The sequence below is a fragment of the Arvicanthis niloticus genome, chromosome 14, assembly GCF_011762505.2.
Source record: "Arvicanthis niloticus isolate mArvNil1 chromosome 14, mArvNil1.pat.X, whole genome shotgun sequence".
NCBI lineage: Eukaryota > Metazoa > Chordata > Mammalia > Rodentia > Muridae > Arvicanthis > Arvicanthis niloticus.
In genome coordinates this window covers 22,070,906-22,087,884 of record NC_047671.1, presented here as the reverse complement: position 1 = coordinate 22,087,884, position 16,979 = coordinate 22,070,906, and the positions used below count along the sequence as shown (strand labels likewise).

Sequence of the window (16,979 nt, the reverse complement as noted above, 5' to 3'; positions counted from 1 at the left end):
AAAGATGCTGGGAAGATAACTCAGTCAGTAAAGCACCCACTACACAAACCTGAATCAGTAAAGCACCCACTACACAAACCTGAGTCAGTAAAGCACCCACTACACAAACCTGAGTCAGTAAAGCACCCACTACACAAACCTGAATCAGTAAAGCACCCACTACACAAACCTGAGTTAGTAAAGCACCCACTACACAAACCTGAGTCAGTAAAGCGCCCACTACACAAACCTGAATCAGTAAAGCACCCACTACACAAACCTGAGTCAGTAAAGCACCCACTACACAAACCTGAATCAGTAAAGCACCCACTACACAAACCTGAGGCACTTAGTTTGGATCCCCAACACCTAAGTAAAAATCCAGGCATAATGGGCAATCTTATAATCCCAGCACTGAGAAAGCTGAGACAGAAGGATTACAGGCACTTGCTAGTGCCGGTCTAACTGAATCGGTGAGCTCCAGTTTTAGTGAGATATTATCTTTAAAATAATAATAATAATAATAATAATAATAATAATAATAATAATAATAATAAGGTAGGGAACAATTGAGAAAGACACCCAGAGAACATCCCACAATGTCTGAACCAGGAAAGAGAAAGAAGCCTGACCCAGCACAGACACCTCCTCCTGAAGAGGACATGGAAATTACAGATAACTAGCCAGCCAATGTGGAACTAACTTCAGAGTTCAAATTAAGCCACAACTTCTGACAATATCCTAAAGAGTCAATGGACCCTCATCCAGGCATTGGAAAGAAAAGAGACATAGAGATCAATGCATTGTCCATGCTCAACCATGAATACAGGGCAAAATTCCACCCAGCTACTGCCGGCCTAATATTCATGTGCTATTTGATTTCAGGATTATGGGAGGCATTATCCACTGCAGGAGTACCTGAACCACCCTACCAGGCTGCACCTGTTCAGACAAGAGACTGCTTGGCTTAGGAGACTGCAATGCTTCACATGGATGAGATCAAGGAGCGTACAGCCACTTCATTCTTGATGTCTTCCAATGCTCAGCCAGTGTCGCACGCTATTGATTGAATTAGCTATCAGGGACATCTGAAAATATGGTTCATAGTGGCTCCAAGCAAATTACGCACAGATTCAAGACTCTCATGGTGACAATAAGGAAATCCGGCCGGCCGTGGGGAATCTGCAACTCACCTTTAACATGTATCAGCCAAGTGCTGCTGTGGACTGGCTCAACTCACAACCTTGGGTTGGAAGTCTGCTCCTTGGCCTCTTGCCAACTCAGTTTAAATCCCCTGCTAAAGACCATATGGAGCAAATTCATATGGTGGCATCATATGTGATGATGTCACTTATGTGATGATTAAACAATACTTAGATCAATGTATGGATGAGACAATGCCTTACTGCGGGTTGCAAGTGAGATACCACCTTCCCTCTCAACAGAGAGAGAGCTCAAGAGAAGTCTAGGGGAATGGTTTGAACTTATTGATGCTACAAGACACAGTGATTCTGTGAAGTTAGCCCCACGAGCATTTCCAAATCTCTCCTCAGCAACATTCTTTTGGAGCAAGAGAGAGAGTGTGTGCAACGACCACAGCGTTTAAGGGTCCAGTGATTCAATCCAACACAGATCATCCCTTACAGAAGAATCCCTATTTCCAAGGGCTTAGGAAAGACAAATTGTAAGATCTGGAATTGAAGGATAGATAAGTCCAAATATTAAAGCCATCCTGGAGCTAGTTGATATCAGTGTCAGCATCACACACACACACACACGCACGCACACACACATACATACACACACACATGCATACACACACATACACACATAGACACACATGAAAGAAGTCTACTTTAACAAGGACATAGATATGTTAAAGCTAAAATGGAGATTTGTGGCAATTACCCTACTCAAGAGAGGCCTGGAGTTGCTGAATTAACTTCAAAGCTGGCTTCAAAGCTAAGAAAGTTGTCAGTGACAAAGTGGAGCATTACATAATAATAAAAAGACGTGGTTCAACAGGACATAAACAGTCTTTTGTATCCATCAGCATAATGACAAACCATCAGAATAAAGAAGGCAAAGACGAATAGAAAGCTGGTTTGGGCATTATGGTGCACACCTGTAATCCCAGCACATAGGAAGGTGAGGGAGGAGGATCTTGAGTTTGAGACCAGCCTAGGCTACATAGTGAGTTCCAGGTTAGCCTGGGCTACATAGCAAGACTCTGTCTCAAAAAAAATAAAAAAATAAAAAGTAGGTATACCAGGAGACATGGATGAACCCACTCTTACAGTGGGAGACATTGGTGGTGTTCCCACTACTAAATGAGCATAATATTCAGAGAGTAGATAAGGATACAGTGGAATTAGATGGTAATTTCAATCAACTGGATCCAACTGACATTTACAGAAAGCTTTATCCATCAGCAGAGAACACAATGCTCTTAAACTCAGAAGGGACACTCACCAAGTTAGGCCACTTTGTGAACTAACTGCAAAATATACCTTAGCAAAGTTCAAAGTCATTAATCATAAGTCTGCCTTCAGACAGTAGAGTTAATACAATGATCAAGAATAGAAATGTAGCTGGGAGATCCCAAAATATTTGAAGACTCACGTCTGAATAATGTATGGCACAGGGCTGAGATGTAGCTCAGTGGTAGATTGCCTGCCTAGCATGTGTAAGACCCTGGGTCCAATTCTTAGGACTATACACATGGAAATAAATAAACTCAATAATATGTAGGTTTAAAAAAAACAAGTCCCAGAAGAGTGCTCTATATTTCCAACAAGCTGAAAACACAATTTATTAAATTACACGCTGTAATGGAGCCATGCATATATTCAATGCATATGTTGTAAAGAACAGAGATCAGTCATTTTCTTCAATCCATCAAAGGAAGTCCAAGTTTGAGCAGAAATTGATGAAGCTGAATATCACAAACTAGTGCCCAAAGGAGACAACCACACACATTAAAAAAAAAAAAAAAAAAAAAAAAAGTCAGGTTTGTTGAACAAATCGATGAAACTGATGAGTCTCTCACAAGCTAACTTAAGACACAAATTGCTGATATCAGAAATGAACGAGGAGACATCAATACTGATCCCATGAGCATTATGAGGATAATAAAGGACTGGAATTATAGCTCAGAGATGGAGCACTCAATTTTCATGGGTGAGACCCTGCTAGGTTTCATCTTCAGCACTACAAAGAGAAGACAGGGGCTGAATGAAGGAATGAACAAGTCTATGCCCAAGAGAAATAGACCAATTCCATGAAAAAGCACAATCTAGAGATATTTATGAATAAAAAAAAAATAGGTCCCTTGTCAATTAAAGAGGTAGAATCAAGAATAGGCCCTGTAAAACAGAAAGCACTCATACCCACTGGTGAATTCTTCCAAAAATTTAAGGAGGAAATTATACCAATTTTCCATAATTCCTTCAGCAAATAGTAGCAAAGGGACTCCTTTTGAACTCAAAGTGGGAATCTATTGTTACCCAGACAGCCAAAAACATGGCAAGAAAGGGGGAATAGAAGTATTTCTCGTACACAAGACACTGGCAAGCAGAACAATCAACCAGAGACATGAAACAGCCAACCACAAGTACAGAACAACAAACCACCTGAAAGAAGGTGAGGACGAGCCCTGGTGATACAAATTTTCAGAGAAAGTAGCAATGTGCTAGCAACACTTGCCGGGAAGAACAAGCAAAACCAACCTTCATACAAGAAAAGCCAGCAATTTCACACAAGCCGGATAAGAAAGCAGAACTAAACAAGGAAGAACTTCAGTCTTCTGTCCAGCACCCTGTACACAGTAAACCAAAGAGACCTAGAACCATCTGCCTCTGCTTCAAGGAAAGCCGGCAAAGGGTCCCAGGGTCACAAAGCACTGCACTGATACAGTGCAAGAGTAATTGCTCAAATGAAATCAACAGGCTGTGAGAGAAAAAGAAATTAGCATCACCAAACTGATAATACAAAGAATTGCCAAGTGACAATGCCAAGAACAGTGAGAGTGCATAGAAAAACGGCTATGTGACACAGATAGAGGAAAAAAAAAAAAAAACTAGAAATCACAAGATTTTGAAATTTCACACAAGTCTGAAGAGTCTATCAAGGGGGGAAATAATCAAGAGTAATCATTTATTAAGGTCCTAAACAAAACAAAATGAAACCCATCAGATTCTACAAGACAAAGTGACAATACAAAATACTCAGGACTATAGTCCCAGATGCTATAACCTTTCTAGCTGTCCAGACTGTCAGGAAGGAAAGGCATCCTTTCAGATGTAAGTCCTCAGATATTTTTCCTACTATGGACCAATTACCACGGAACTATAAAACAGGTTGCTCTTTGTACAACTGAGGAAGCAAGCCAAAAGAAAGGTGGGTCCAGTTCATCAGTGAGTAGGGCATGAAATGTGGCAGAAATTCCAAAGCTAAAAATGAGTACTGTCCAGCTGGCCTCAGAACGTACATGTTCATTTCAAACTAAAATGGAGGGCATAAGGGGCAGGCAGTGATGGGGTGGGGAGCTCTCTGGTAGATAACCAGATGTCTTCACCCTGAACAGAGAAGTTTACAATTCTATACTAGCATTTCAACAAAGAAAGTTATTACGGACGCACTGAAACACAAGTGGAAGTTTGAGACAATTTCCCCAAAAAAACAATGCTGAGAAAATTATCATCGTGAAATAAAATCCTATGAGAGGTGACAGTGTCTATCTGATGCTAGTAGTGTGTATTTTACAAGCTCTGGAACTAAGATTATAACCTTCATATTCTTTTAGAAAATAAAAATAAAATTTTCAAAGGGAAAATACAGAATGAGCACCCCCCAAAAGGAGGCAAAATATAGAGATGACTTGATCCCTGAAAGAAGCCAGACATGTGAGGTAAGAGCTGTATTTACACAATTTGTTGCCAGTGTACACACGAGTCTATGCAGCACAAAGAAACTAAACCCCAAGCAGAAAGCCACGGTATGGCCGGCTCCAAATACTGGAAAATGAAGATTAACACTGCACACGAGTGGGAAAGGAAGTATGTGAGGAAAACAAATTCCAAAAGAAACGTCCAAAGAGCCTCTTGACTGCCTGCCCTAGGCGCCTGCTGAGCTGGCAAGAGCAGAGTGTGCACAGTCAGGAGAATCTAGAGTTTCACAGGGGCAGTGTTCAAAAGGCTGAGGTTAAACTGCACTGAGCAGCACCCGGGTGTAAGGGAAGTACGCAGAAAGATGGACCCCGGTCCCAGCTTCACATAACACGCAAAAGCCAATGAAAAGTGGACACGATCTTTTCCAGAGACCCATCTAAATGAATCTGCTAAATACAGGAAGCCCCAAGAAGCCAACACAGCAGCAAAACTCAGCAACTTCTGGTACAGTATCCAAAACACACATGGCAGGAAAAAGGAGAAGAGACAAAAAAATCTGAATTTTACTAGTACCCAAGAATCCGAGCTTAAAAATGTAAAAGTGCAATCAAGGGACGGAGATGGAACAAGCATTTGTCTCACAAGGTGCTTGTGTCTAGAATAGTTTAAAGAATTCATACAACTTATTAACAGCCCAGCTTTCAAACAGCCAAAGTGCCTGGATGAGTGTATCTCCTGAGAAGATCTGCAAGTGGCCAATGATACAACAGTGTTCAGCACCTTCAGCAATAGGAGACAAAAGCAAAAACATGGGGGTGCCCCTCTGTACAGCCACTGGGATAGCTGTCATCAAACGAAGGTGAGGCATCAAGCAAGTTGTAGAAAAACTGGAACCTGTATGCATTTGGTGGTGGTAATGCAACAGAGAAAACAGCTTGGTGGCTCCTCTTAATATATAATGCAACTCCTACTAGGACCCAGCATCTTCATTTCTAGAGAAGGACTCAGGAGAAATGAAAATATTTTATCCCACTGAAAGGGTGTACATGGATGACCCCAGTCTTGGACTGTGACATTTCCCTGTTACATGCATCCCTTTGCAAATACCCATAACCTAAGTCCAGGTTATGAACAAAGCCAAGAGTGGAGGGCAGCCTACAGGAACCCTGAGCTAGTGCTCTTCGAGACTGACAGTGTCTTTAAAAATAAAAGATAAAAACTGAAAAAAAAATACCTACACTTGCAGAGCCAGAAAAAACTGGCACACAACTGACTGTGGCACCGTGGGTGGGACACTGAAACAGAAAAGGGACATTAACAGAACACCCTGGTAGGATCTAAACAAAGCCTGGGGTGAGCAGCAAGATACTCAGGTCAGAATCTAAATTTGGGGAATGCAAAGCCAGAATGCAATCCGTTAGCATTTGGGAAGATCAAAAGAAGTTTTCATAGAAACTGTTCTTTCAAATATTCGTGTAAGCCCAAGGTTCTCCCAAAGCCCACAGGTGTTTTTTGTTTTTTTTTGGTTTTTTTTTTGTTTTTTTTTTTACTTTTTTTAAGGTAAATATAACCCTTTCAACAATGCTGACTGCTGGAAATCAGTGGTACAATGTGTCCAAAATTCTTATCATTCCACCTGAGAATACTACACTACTCCAGAATACACACAAATCCAACTAGGAGAGCCTCAATTTACTGTCTCGTATAATTTTTTTTTTGTTAAAGCATGTCCAAGACATGCTTCATAGAAGTGAAGTAAACCAGGAAGAGAGCTCTGTAGAGTGCCATCGCTTTTACTCTCGTTGCTCAGAGGATTAGATGGGAAATACCCATTCGGGGAGCCAAACACGATTTGTCCACCTAAATGATAAGCCAGAGAAAGTATGGGGGCAGAAAGGCGGGAGAAAGTCAACATCTTCTTGGCACCTGAACAGAGTGTGGATGGCCGTGGTAAAACTCCTAAGACTACATCACCTCAGAGCACCTGTCTTATATCCTTCTGGGCCAGCACAGTCTGTTACCCACAGACTCCTGTTAAGACTTGCTATCCGTCAAGTTAGATTTCTGGGCCTTGTGTTCCAGCTCAGGGACTTCAGTGGACCAAGTCAACAAATTCTTTGACAAGTAGCTGGGTGCCCCGTTCATGTATGTTTGTCTTAGGACATACTCTTTAGGGATATTAAGTGATGTATATCCCATTTCCCCCATTTTGTTTTCCTATGAGCTCTAATACTTCTGTATGCCCATTATACACCCCTGTAATCCCCATCTGAGGTCTTCATAACGGCACCACAGTGGCTCAGCCATCTCATGACACTCACCCAGTAGGCCAAGCAAGTACCAAGCTGGCCCTATGCCCGACTCCTACAACAGCGCTACAGGAAACCGTCCCAACACACCTCCTACCACAGAGTGAGCAGCTGAAAGCTCTTTAATTGAGTCCCAAGAAGCACTGCCCGATTGCTTCCATTATAAGTGACTCAGCATCTCCTCTCCAGACACTTTCCACATAGCTCTACCAGCTCTTAGCACTGGATACTTCTCTATCCCAGGCCAGTATCAGAGTAAATAACTTTCTCTCTAACTTCAGTTCCTCTTATTGCCATTAATTCGGACTTTTAATTTAAAGTCAATCAGTAATTGACAAGGATTGAAAATGGATGCTAAAAAAAAAAAAAAAGCACAAAAAATATTTTCAAACGAGTCAAATGGAACTTTTTCTGTAACTGAAATTTTTTAATATCTAAGGTTAAAGCATCCTGGGTAGGGGGTGGGGATGTAGCTCAGTTGGTAGAGTGTTTGGGCATCATGAAAAAAAAGCAAAAGAACACCCAGTACCACTGAAACAAGGCATGGTGTTACATGCCAGCAATCTCAGAACTTGGGAGGTAGAGGCAGAAGGATCGGAAGTTCAAGGTCATCCTCAGCTACATAGCAAGATTGAGGTTGGCCTATAATACATGAGACCCTCTCTCAAAAGAAAACAAAAAAATTCTGAGTTGCAATTAATCCAGGAGACTTTACAGGCTTTCACACTGAGTGCAATGGCCAGTCTCCAAGTACCATGGTATGAATGTGTTGACTGTGTGAGCAAAGCGTTCTGAAATGACAGAATTCCAGAAGAGTAGTTTCTAAGGGCTTGGGATTGGGAAATTTGAAGCCACATAGAAAAGATCAAACTGGAACACAAACAGCCCCCCGGGGAGAGAGGAAAACTCTGAAGGATGCTAGGTAGGGGCTGTGTCCCTGTCAGTGACCTCGCTTTGGGTTCTTGACTATCGTCTATTAGATGTCAGCGTTGCTGAGCACTGAACAAAGTATGGAACTAAATCAGCATTGATTCACAACATCACGTGGTTCTCTAATCACCAAATCACATTTTCAACTAAAACATATAGACCACCAGTAAGGCACTGCCACAATCAACATCAGTGGGTTCTGATACATAACAGAAGGGATCTAGGACACAAGAATAGACAAAAGAAAAAACTGAGCAAAATGTCAGTACATCAACATTATGGGAGTCTGTCTGTCTGTCTGTCTCTCTCTCTCTCTCTCTCTCTCTCTCTCTCTGTCACACACACACAGAGGCTTTTGTAGGACAAAAATGGCTTTTGTAGGACAAAAATATGAGAAAATAATGGCCAAAGTGTTTTCCAATTTTCATGAAAAACACTCAGCTCACAGAGCTAAGAAGCTCAGTGAACCCACCTCTCTAACACCATATCACACTTAAATTTCTCAAAACCAGTAACAGACTGTTCTAAAAGCAACCAGACTCATAAAAACATTAAGTGCCCAGCAACTTGCTCGGAGAGACTACAGAGCAGCCGGAGTCAGGCAGAGGGCGAGGACGCAGTCCACCTTGCTCCATCCACAGCCAAGTATCTTTCAAAGCCAAAGGCAAAATGAAGATTTGTTTTAAGTCATACAACAGCTTAAAGAAACAAAAAAAACTGAATTGTCACCAGAGCAATCCGACAGGCAGGGGGTAGGAACCTGGCTCTCTACACAGGAGCAACAAAGACCAAAAATAAATTTCAAAGCTTCTAGCTTAGCGTGACATGATTTGCCAGGCTTTTCAGCTTCCCAGAAAATAACTGAGTGTCCAAAGCAAAAAAAAAAAAAAAAAAAAGTAGTCATTGCAAAGCTTATAGCATTTCTAAACATCAGATCTGTCATAATGGCACAAAAACTGAAGACAAAAAAGAAGTGTCAGTGTATAGTTGTAATGTGCCTGAGTCATGTGCTCACAAGCCATAGCCAACAAGTAGAGATAAGTATAGGCAGGCTGAGCTTCAACATCAGAGACGTATTTTCTCAAATTACTTGAGGCTAGAAATCTACAGAGTACTAGAGGTTTGGATCCTGCTGAGGGCCCCATCCTGGCCTGCAGGCAGCCAGCTTCTCTCTGTATGAAGAGCCTGTGACTTCTCCAGGGAGTACGTTGCAGAGTAAGAGAGTAAAAGCAAGTTCTCTGGTGTCTTCTTTTATAAGGACACTAACCCTATTCTGATGGTTCCACCAGCATGAGCTCATCTATCCCGAATTACTTCCTGTCACATCTGTGGTTAAGTGCTCTACCGTAGGGAGTAGGAGACAGGAGGTCTGCAAGGGTTGCTGTTGAATGCATGAAGCTTTTGTGTTGTTCGATGGTAAACTGGTATAAGATGTACAACAGATGCACTAGCCAGAATAATGCCGATCAGACAAGACTGAAGGTTGAAGGTCTTTGTTTTTGTTTCAAATCCTCAGCTAATCTAATGGAAGACCAAAAATTGGAAAAGGAAATCTTGTCTAGATTAGACAAAAACAAAATGGTGCACTGAATAACATTGTAAATAGTAAATAAACGTAAATAGTCTGAACACCCAACTGACCATCAGATGATGTTGGGACAAGAAAGGGGGGGATGGAAATAGCTATAAATCTTGTCAGTCTCGTAGGATTTGAAGTCACCATGGAATTATCTGAGTATGGCTGTCAATGGGCTTTGAGAGTTACCTAGGACAATAAAACATGCACAGGCTTTGGGTCAGGATGGGAGAAGAAATACCAATGGAAAAATAGATCAAAGACATGAATTGGCATTCAAAAAAGGAAGAAAGATGGAGCAAAATCAAATACATAAAAATGATCATCCTCACTAAAAAGTCAAGAATTAAAACAAAGGAAAATGCAAGGTGCTGTGGTATATCTACTAAGGAAAAAATTAAATTGATATTGAGCAAGAAAATTATTTTACATAGTAGGGAATATAAGTTTGTGTCCCTCTTGAAAAATAATTTAATTTGTTTCTAAAATTGAAAACCCATGTGCTCTGAGATTCAGGAATCTGGCTGCTCTTCTATTTCTTGCACAACTGCACTAAGAAAAATGCATATGTAATTTCCTGGAAACATTTCTAATAGCAAAAAATAAAAAATAAAAAAATTTAAAAAGAGGCTATCCTTCATCCTGTCTGTCACAGCCAGAAGGATTTGTAAGCAAAATCTTGTCAGAGAGCAGTAACAGTGAGCAGGGCCACTGGCATAAGTGTGAAGCACAAGAGTACTCATGAAGAAAAACTTAGCCCTCAAAAACTAAGCAATATATTGTCACAAACACAAGCACAAGTATAAGAGGCAAGTGTGACATTAGCTACCGCTGGTGGCCTTGTCCCATCTGCTACATCTGTGCCCATGTCACACCAGTTGTTAAATATTTTGAATATTAACCCTCCAAACAAACAAGCAAAAAAACATAGCAAAGGCTGAGGGAGTATAACCATAAAATTCAATTTCTATCCATTTCAGGAATGAACAGCGAGCAAAGGCTTAAGCGGTTAATGTGTTGGGCGATTCTCTATTTCCATATGTATTTAAGCATGTATTCTTTCTCTCCTTCCCTGATGTGTGTGTGCACACACACACACAGTACTGCCCAAGTGTTCCTGTGCTCTGCCATTTGTGTCACGGAGCCAACCCGTCCTTCACTAAGGGCCAGGCTGTGGCTTTAGAAATGACAGTGTGTGGTTTCCACGTCAAGTCCAGGTCATAAAAATCAAATTCCCTCTGCTTGGTTGTGAGGCACTCCGAGTAGCCCTGTGGAGAGACCCAGGAGTCAAGGAGCTAAAGGTTCCTGGGACAGCTAGGACCAGTTTCCAGATGATCTGGATAACGGATGTGCGTGTCCCACACAGATGCTCACATCACTGCCTCAGCTGATGCCTTAAACTTCATGAAGTATCCGCAAACAGACAGCATCACATCCAAGTCTTTAATTCCTGACCCACCAAGGGCACGCCAGACAATAAGCAACTCTTCTCATCGGAGAGCACTGAGCTTAGGTAACTGTTGTCAAAATAAGAAACAAATCTCACAAGTGGGATGCTACTGCCAAGAAAAAAAAAAAAAAAAAAAACTAAAGTGTGTGCTCTGGTGTAGATCTTGAGTCTCCAAGTGCTAAAGTTATGGACTTAGTCAACAACGTGTTAGTTGTCACACTTTTGGGAAACTGTGGGTTGCAGATGCAGCCTAGTGGAAAGAAGTCAGATCACTGAGGTGCATGTAACCGAAGGGGATAGAGGAACTTACACCTAACCCTTCTTCATCTACCTCCTGTCCACCATCAGGCCAGCAGCTCGTCTCTGCCACAAGCAACTTGCTGTGGTGTTTCCTGCATTGCCACAGGCCCACAAACGATGGAGCCAGGCAGCCACAGACTGAAGCTTCTGAAACTCTGAGCCAAAATAAATCTTTCCACCTTATAAATTTCATCACATCTCTGGGATTTTTGTCTCAGTGACAGAAAGCTGACCACACCTATACCCTGCGGATGGAACAGTGGACAGATGCTGAGGCAGATCTGGAGGACTGTCACTCACAGCCTTTGGGGAGATTGCAAAGCTTTGGTGAGATTTGAAAAGTCACTGGTAAGGTCATGGGGGGAGCTGAAGAGAGACTATTTAGGAGACTGTGTAGAGGCAGAAAGCGTAACCACATCGCCATGTCCCTAAGAAATCACTAATAAAGGTAAACAGCTGAATTTTGAATCATTAATATCTAACTAGTGGGGCAGAGACATGCTGAAGGAAAAGCCATCTAAAGGATTCAGAAACTGTTACGTATGAAAAATCTCCAGCCTTTCCTAGTTTGCAAAGGAAATTGTGAAATGGTTTTTGAGCAAAGCTCTTTCCAGGAGCCCACTGAAAAGGTTCCACTCTGAAATCTCCCAGACTGCATTTGCAAAGCCCTGTTTCTGCCAGTGTCTCTGAGAACTGCTTCAAGGCGAACAGCAGGAAGCCCCTGTGGGTTACAAAGACACCGTCCTTCCTTAGCCAGGCTCAGCAGCAGTCTGGAGTGAAGAGAGGCTTATTCTGAAGACCTTGTAAACATGACATTTGTCCTATGGAACTAGCCCATTTAAGCAGGAGATTCACAGGGCTGGAAGGGAATTTGACAGGAGCAGCCCCACCCCACACCCAGCCCCTAGCCCCCCACCCCCACCCCCCACCCCCCAGCTGCTTGGGCTACAAGTGACAGAGAGGATACCAAATGAAAAGTGGTCTCTGAACTTTCAAATATCTTCAGACAAGACACCTGAAACACTGTGTGACAAGCAAGTGCAAACTGCCGGTCAGAATAGATAGAGGCTATCAGCAAGCAAGCAGAGAAAGCTCCCGAAAGCTCCAGTGAGCCAGGAGAGAAGACTTCTTCGAGGCATGTTTTAAAATGTGTCCAATGTAAGCTTTGGAAATACCTCCATGTGGACAGAGAGGGCCTGTGGCAGTTACCTTCTGCCTGTCCTCCACAAACACTCCGATGTGAGGAACTTGACCCCAGCAACCTTATTCACAAGATGTCACCCTGGAGTTAGTTGCCTGGTGAGGATTTTTGTGAGATGAAACTCATGAAGGATTGGGAGGCTGGGTTAAAAAAAAAAATTCCATTTTGCCCATGGAAAGCACCAGGGCCTGGAAGATGAGTTAGGGTACCAGTCTCCAAGATGACCCCAACTTTCCTGGGTTCCTGGTATTCAGACCCTGTGGGATTCTTCCACAGCCTTGGAGACGAGCAACAGGCTTTTTCACCTATTGGGACACTTCCTCAGATTCCTATTCTCTCAAAACTGGAACACGCCAGCCATCTTCCAGCCACCCCTGTTTAGCAAGGGAGTAACACTGTTAGCAAGGGCTCCTGCCAACACCTAGCTGGCCTCAACATTCCAGGCATGTGAGACATTTTGACATTGTTTTAAACACCCACCAAATATACGGGGTTTGTTATGTTGTGGCAGATGGGCGGTAGCATTTAAAACGCGGAGCAAAGGATCACCAAAACCAAAGAGCGGAAATGGGAGGTGCTGTGGATTTGACAATGGGTGGAAGCCAACATGTCTCCCCTACACACGCCTACCCCCTAACTCCGCCCTCCCTCATCTCTGCCCCCACCTCCAAGCAGACACAAAGCTCTCTCTCTTTTTTTTCACAGCCATGGGACCTGAACACATTTCCTTACAAATCTTCTTTCAGAAGAAGAAGCACAGGCTGGGAGAAAACTTCTAAGGGGTTTGCTGCCAAGAGGCAGCTTGGGCTGTTTCTGAGCTAGCAGATCGTTTGACATAAATGAAGTCATAATGAATTCTCCCTCAAAAAAAAAAAAAAATCTTGCTTTAAAACTTAAAATGTATAAGGCCTTCTGGGGCAAAAGCAAAGAAATTTTTTTTCTCACTTTTTTTTTTTTTTTTAAGAAAGATCACTTTCAAGGGTCTCCATTGGAATTGTTATGTGTGGTTCCCAAAGAGAAACATTACTTCTGGTGAGAGGAAAAAAATGTAAAGCAGATGTAGCCACATAGAGGGAAAATGAAAATATTACTCCACTCTTTATCATACATACTGCAATTAAATGGATTTAGTCGCCATTCCATTCTAATAACAGCAATGTGAAAAGGTTTTTGAATGCATTTTATCTTTAATTAAAATATAATTACATCATTCATTCCCCCTTCTCTCTCCAACCCTTCCCATGTTCCCTGCTCCCTTTCAAATTCATTGCTTCTCTTTAAAATAATATTGTTATATATACATACATATATAAATTAATAAATATGTAAATATAACCTGCTGAGTCCATTTAATGTTGTTTGTATGTATATGTTTTTAGAGCTAACCACTTGGTCTTTAACAACCAAGTAGGGGTTTATCCCTGGGGAAGGCCGGTCCTCCCTCCCTTCCTCAGCGGTTGTTAATTGTCTAGAGCAGACAAAGCCCATTTTAGAAAGCCACAACTGGTCAAAATGCAGAGAACAGTTGATCTTGTTGTCCATCCCCAGCTTCATCTACAGCACAGTTCCTACCCTGAGGCTTAGGGACCAAGCCCCTAAGGAGGATCTAGAAGAGTGAGCCAGGGGACTAGGAAGTCTGCTAAGGGAGTGTGTCTTCCAGACTCAACAGGGAAACAGCCACACAATTCCAACAACATAGCTACCTAAACCAGACCCGAGCAACGGTGACCACATCGACAAGGTTTCCGTTTCATTCTACAATGGTACTTTTAACTTCACTTCATGCTCTTTGTCCAACCTCCAGTTATTCTAGGTCCATTTGCTATTACTTCTGATGGGATTCTATTCTTTTAGGTCTCTATTACACATTGTCAACGGTCTCTACAGGTTTCTGAGAAAATGTATCATCAGAAGGACGAGAAACATATGAGGTCTTATCCCCTGTAGCTACTTGAACATTTTTTTGAACCCATCCCTCCCTGAGTAACAGGGGGGTAACATTTGAACATGATATTACACACTATGGCAGCTCTCACCCCATTAAATAAGATCTTTTGGATGAACTTATAGAAATGAATATCTGCTTCTTCCAACTCCTCTGTCCTCCCTGAGGGTCCAGGAAGGGGTGCCAGGTCCCCCGTGGCATGAAAGGCCAACCAACCTCCCCAGTCTTGATGCTAAGGCAGATAGATTCTGGATGCACTCAGCCGATTCTCTTGGTGAGGAGGTCTGATCCCACCCCTACAAGCCTTCTCTATGGGAGTTCCTCCCATAGAGCTCTGCCACCCACCCTTACTAACAACATTTCCCTGGCTCCTGCAGGAGCTGGGAGCCAGCTGAGGCTCTCTTTGTTGCAGTAAAATGCTTACCCCACTGCTGATCCAGGTAGGTAATGTGGATACTTGGCAGCTTCTGGGACAAGCTCTCAACAAGACACAGGGGTCCACCCTGCAGCTCAGCGCTGGTTCTAATGCGGACCCAATGCTGCTTCAGCGTTATGTAAACTTGTGTTACATTTCCCTTCCTCCCTGCTCCACCTTCTGGGAATTTCTAAGGGCAGGAAGACTGTCTCACCTCCACTAAAGACATTTTAGCCAGCCCATACCAGCACTCCCCCGCCCCCACCATGGCCTTCTGTGTCAGGTTCCATAGAATAGAACAAAGTAAAAAGGTGTCTGGGACAGAGCCCAAAGGAACAACAAAGGCAGAAGAATCCTTAGCGCTCACATAAGTAACCAAAAACAGAGTTGTGTAGAGACCAGGAGGATTGGGAAAGTCAGAGCTGCCAACTGACCTCAGGCCTTGGTCACATGCAGGTTAGGGGTAACCTTGAATTAGGCCAGTTTCCACAGAGTGCACATGATATAGAGAGGCAGACAGTTGTAACATGGCCTAGGGAGGGAGCCGTAGGGAAGGGAGGCCATAGATGTAGGCACTGTTTTCAAGAAACTTGGCTGTAAAGGGGGGTAGCAAAGAGATGGGCTGTTGGGCAGGGATCACAAATCCATCACTGAGAAAGAGAGACCTGGCTCCCCTTTCTGAATGAGGCAGATATAAGTTAAATACATGTAAGAACTAGTCCTGTGGGTGACCGACAGTCAACATACATCTGCTCCAACATCTACTGACTCACTCCACAGCTGGACTTCCTCTGTTCAAGAGAGAGGCAGAGTCACTGGCTCAGACTGTGGCAGCCACAGTGGTGGAAGTAGATAGCAGGCTGACCTGAGGAGCCAAGAAGATTGGTGGCTTCTGGGCTGCATAGCAGGCAATACAGAACAGAACATACATGACACTGGATGTCCAGGACTGTAGCCTAGAAGGGTGTGTGTGTGTGTGTGTGTGTGTGTGTGTGTGTGTGTGTGTGTGATTTCTGAGCAAACCCAGCCACCAGGTCCAATTTTTACAGAGGCAGCAAATTGGCCTTCATGTCTGGCAACTTGGTTTATCAGCCAATCCTGGATGCCTGCTTTTACCACTTGGGCTCCAGTAGCTCAGGTAAAGATGCTGCATCCCAAGCCCCATGTGAGGCAGGATGTGGTGCTGCCTGCAACAGATAGCTGGAACGGTCCTTAGAAATCAACTACCCAAACACCTGATTGTCCAATAGGAAAACACTTAATACAAGACAAACAACCTGAATTCAAAGGCAGCTCTCCTGAGCTTATACTTTATGATTCCCCAGTGGTAGTCTCAGTGAGGTGAAGATATACCCTGTGCCTACCCCACCAGCTTCACAAGCACCTGCCATAGGTAAAGCTGTCTAGTAGAAACACTTGAATTCTTTTAAACCATGTGCCTCCCTATTTACTGACAAAAAACTTAGGTTCCAGAAGTCTATATGAAGAACAAAGGCACCTTTGGATTTTGAAGAAGCCGAATTTCTAGGTTTGGGCAAAATGATTTCTTCCTTAGAAATGTACGTAAGCAGCAGCATTCTGAGCAAAGCCAGCAGAGGGCGTGCTACTCCACTCTTTTCCCAGCACAACATGGGTTTAATGTGACAAAAACAGGCTTTGGTATCTCCCTACCAATAAATACCAAAAGTTTCAAATGGTTCGTGCACTTAGCTCCCTTCATCCTAACAGAGAGGTCAAAAGACAAACTGGTGTCTGGGAAACAAAATTCAGCACAACGGGAGGGAAAAACAAACAAACAAGCAAAGCAGGGGTCCAGAGGTTTCCATGGTGCAGATTAGAAAACGTAATTCTGATATCACAGCAAAAAGAAAAACACGTTCCAACTTTAAGAATGTGCGTAACAAACTCAATGTCTAGCGTTGTAAACTAACAATCCACAGACCCAGAGAGGCTAAGTCACAAAGAGGGCTTAACCGGGAGACCCA

At 42.9% G+C, this 16,979-nt stretch overlaps 1 protein-coding gene across 1 annotated transcript; it reads left to right on the top strand.

Annotated features, from left to right (window-relative positions):
• Positions 1-731: 731 nt before the first annotated feature.
• On the top strand, positions 732-6,686 carry LOC143434425 (endogenous Bornavirus-like nucleoprotein 1). Its single transcript, XM_076913050.1, is given in 4 exon segments — positions 732-893; positions 1,087-1,324; positions 1,327-1,397; positions 6,594-6,686. Coding segments are annotated over 4 exon segments (564 nt in total).
• Positions 6,687-16,979: the final 10,293 nt, after the last annotated feature.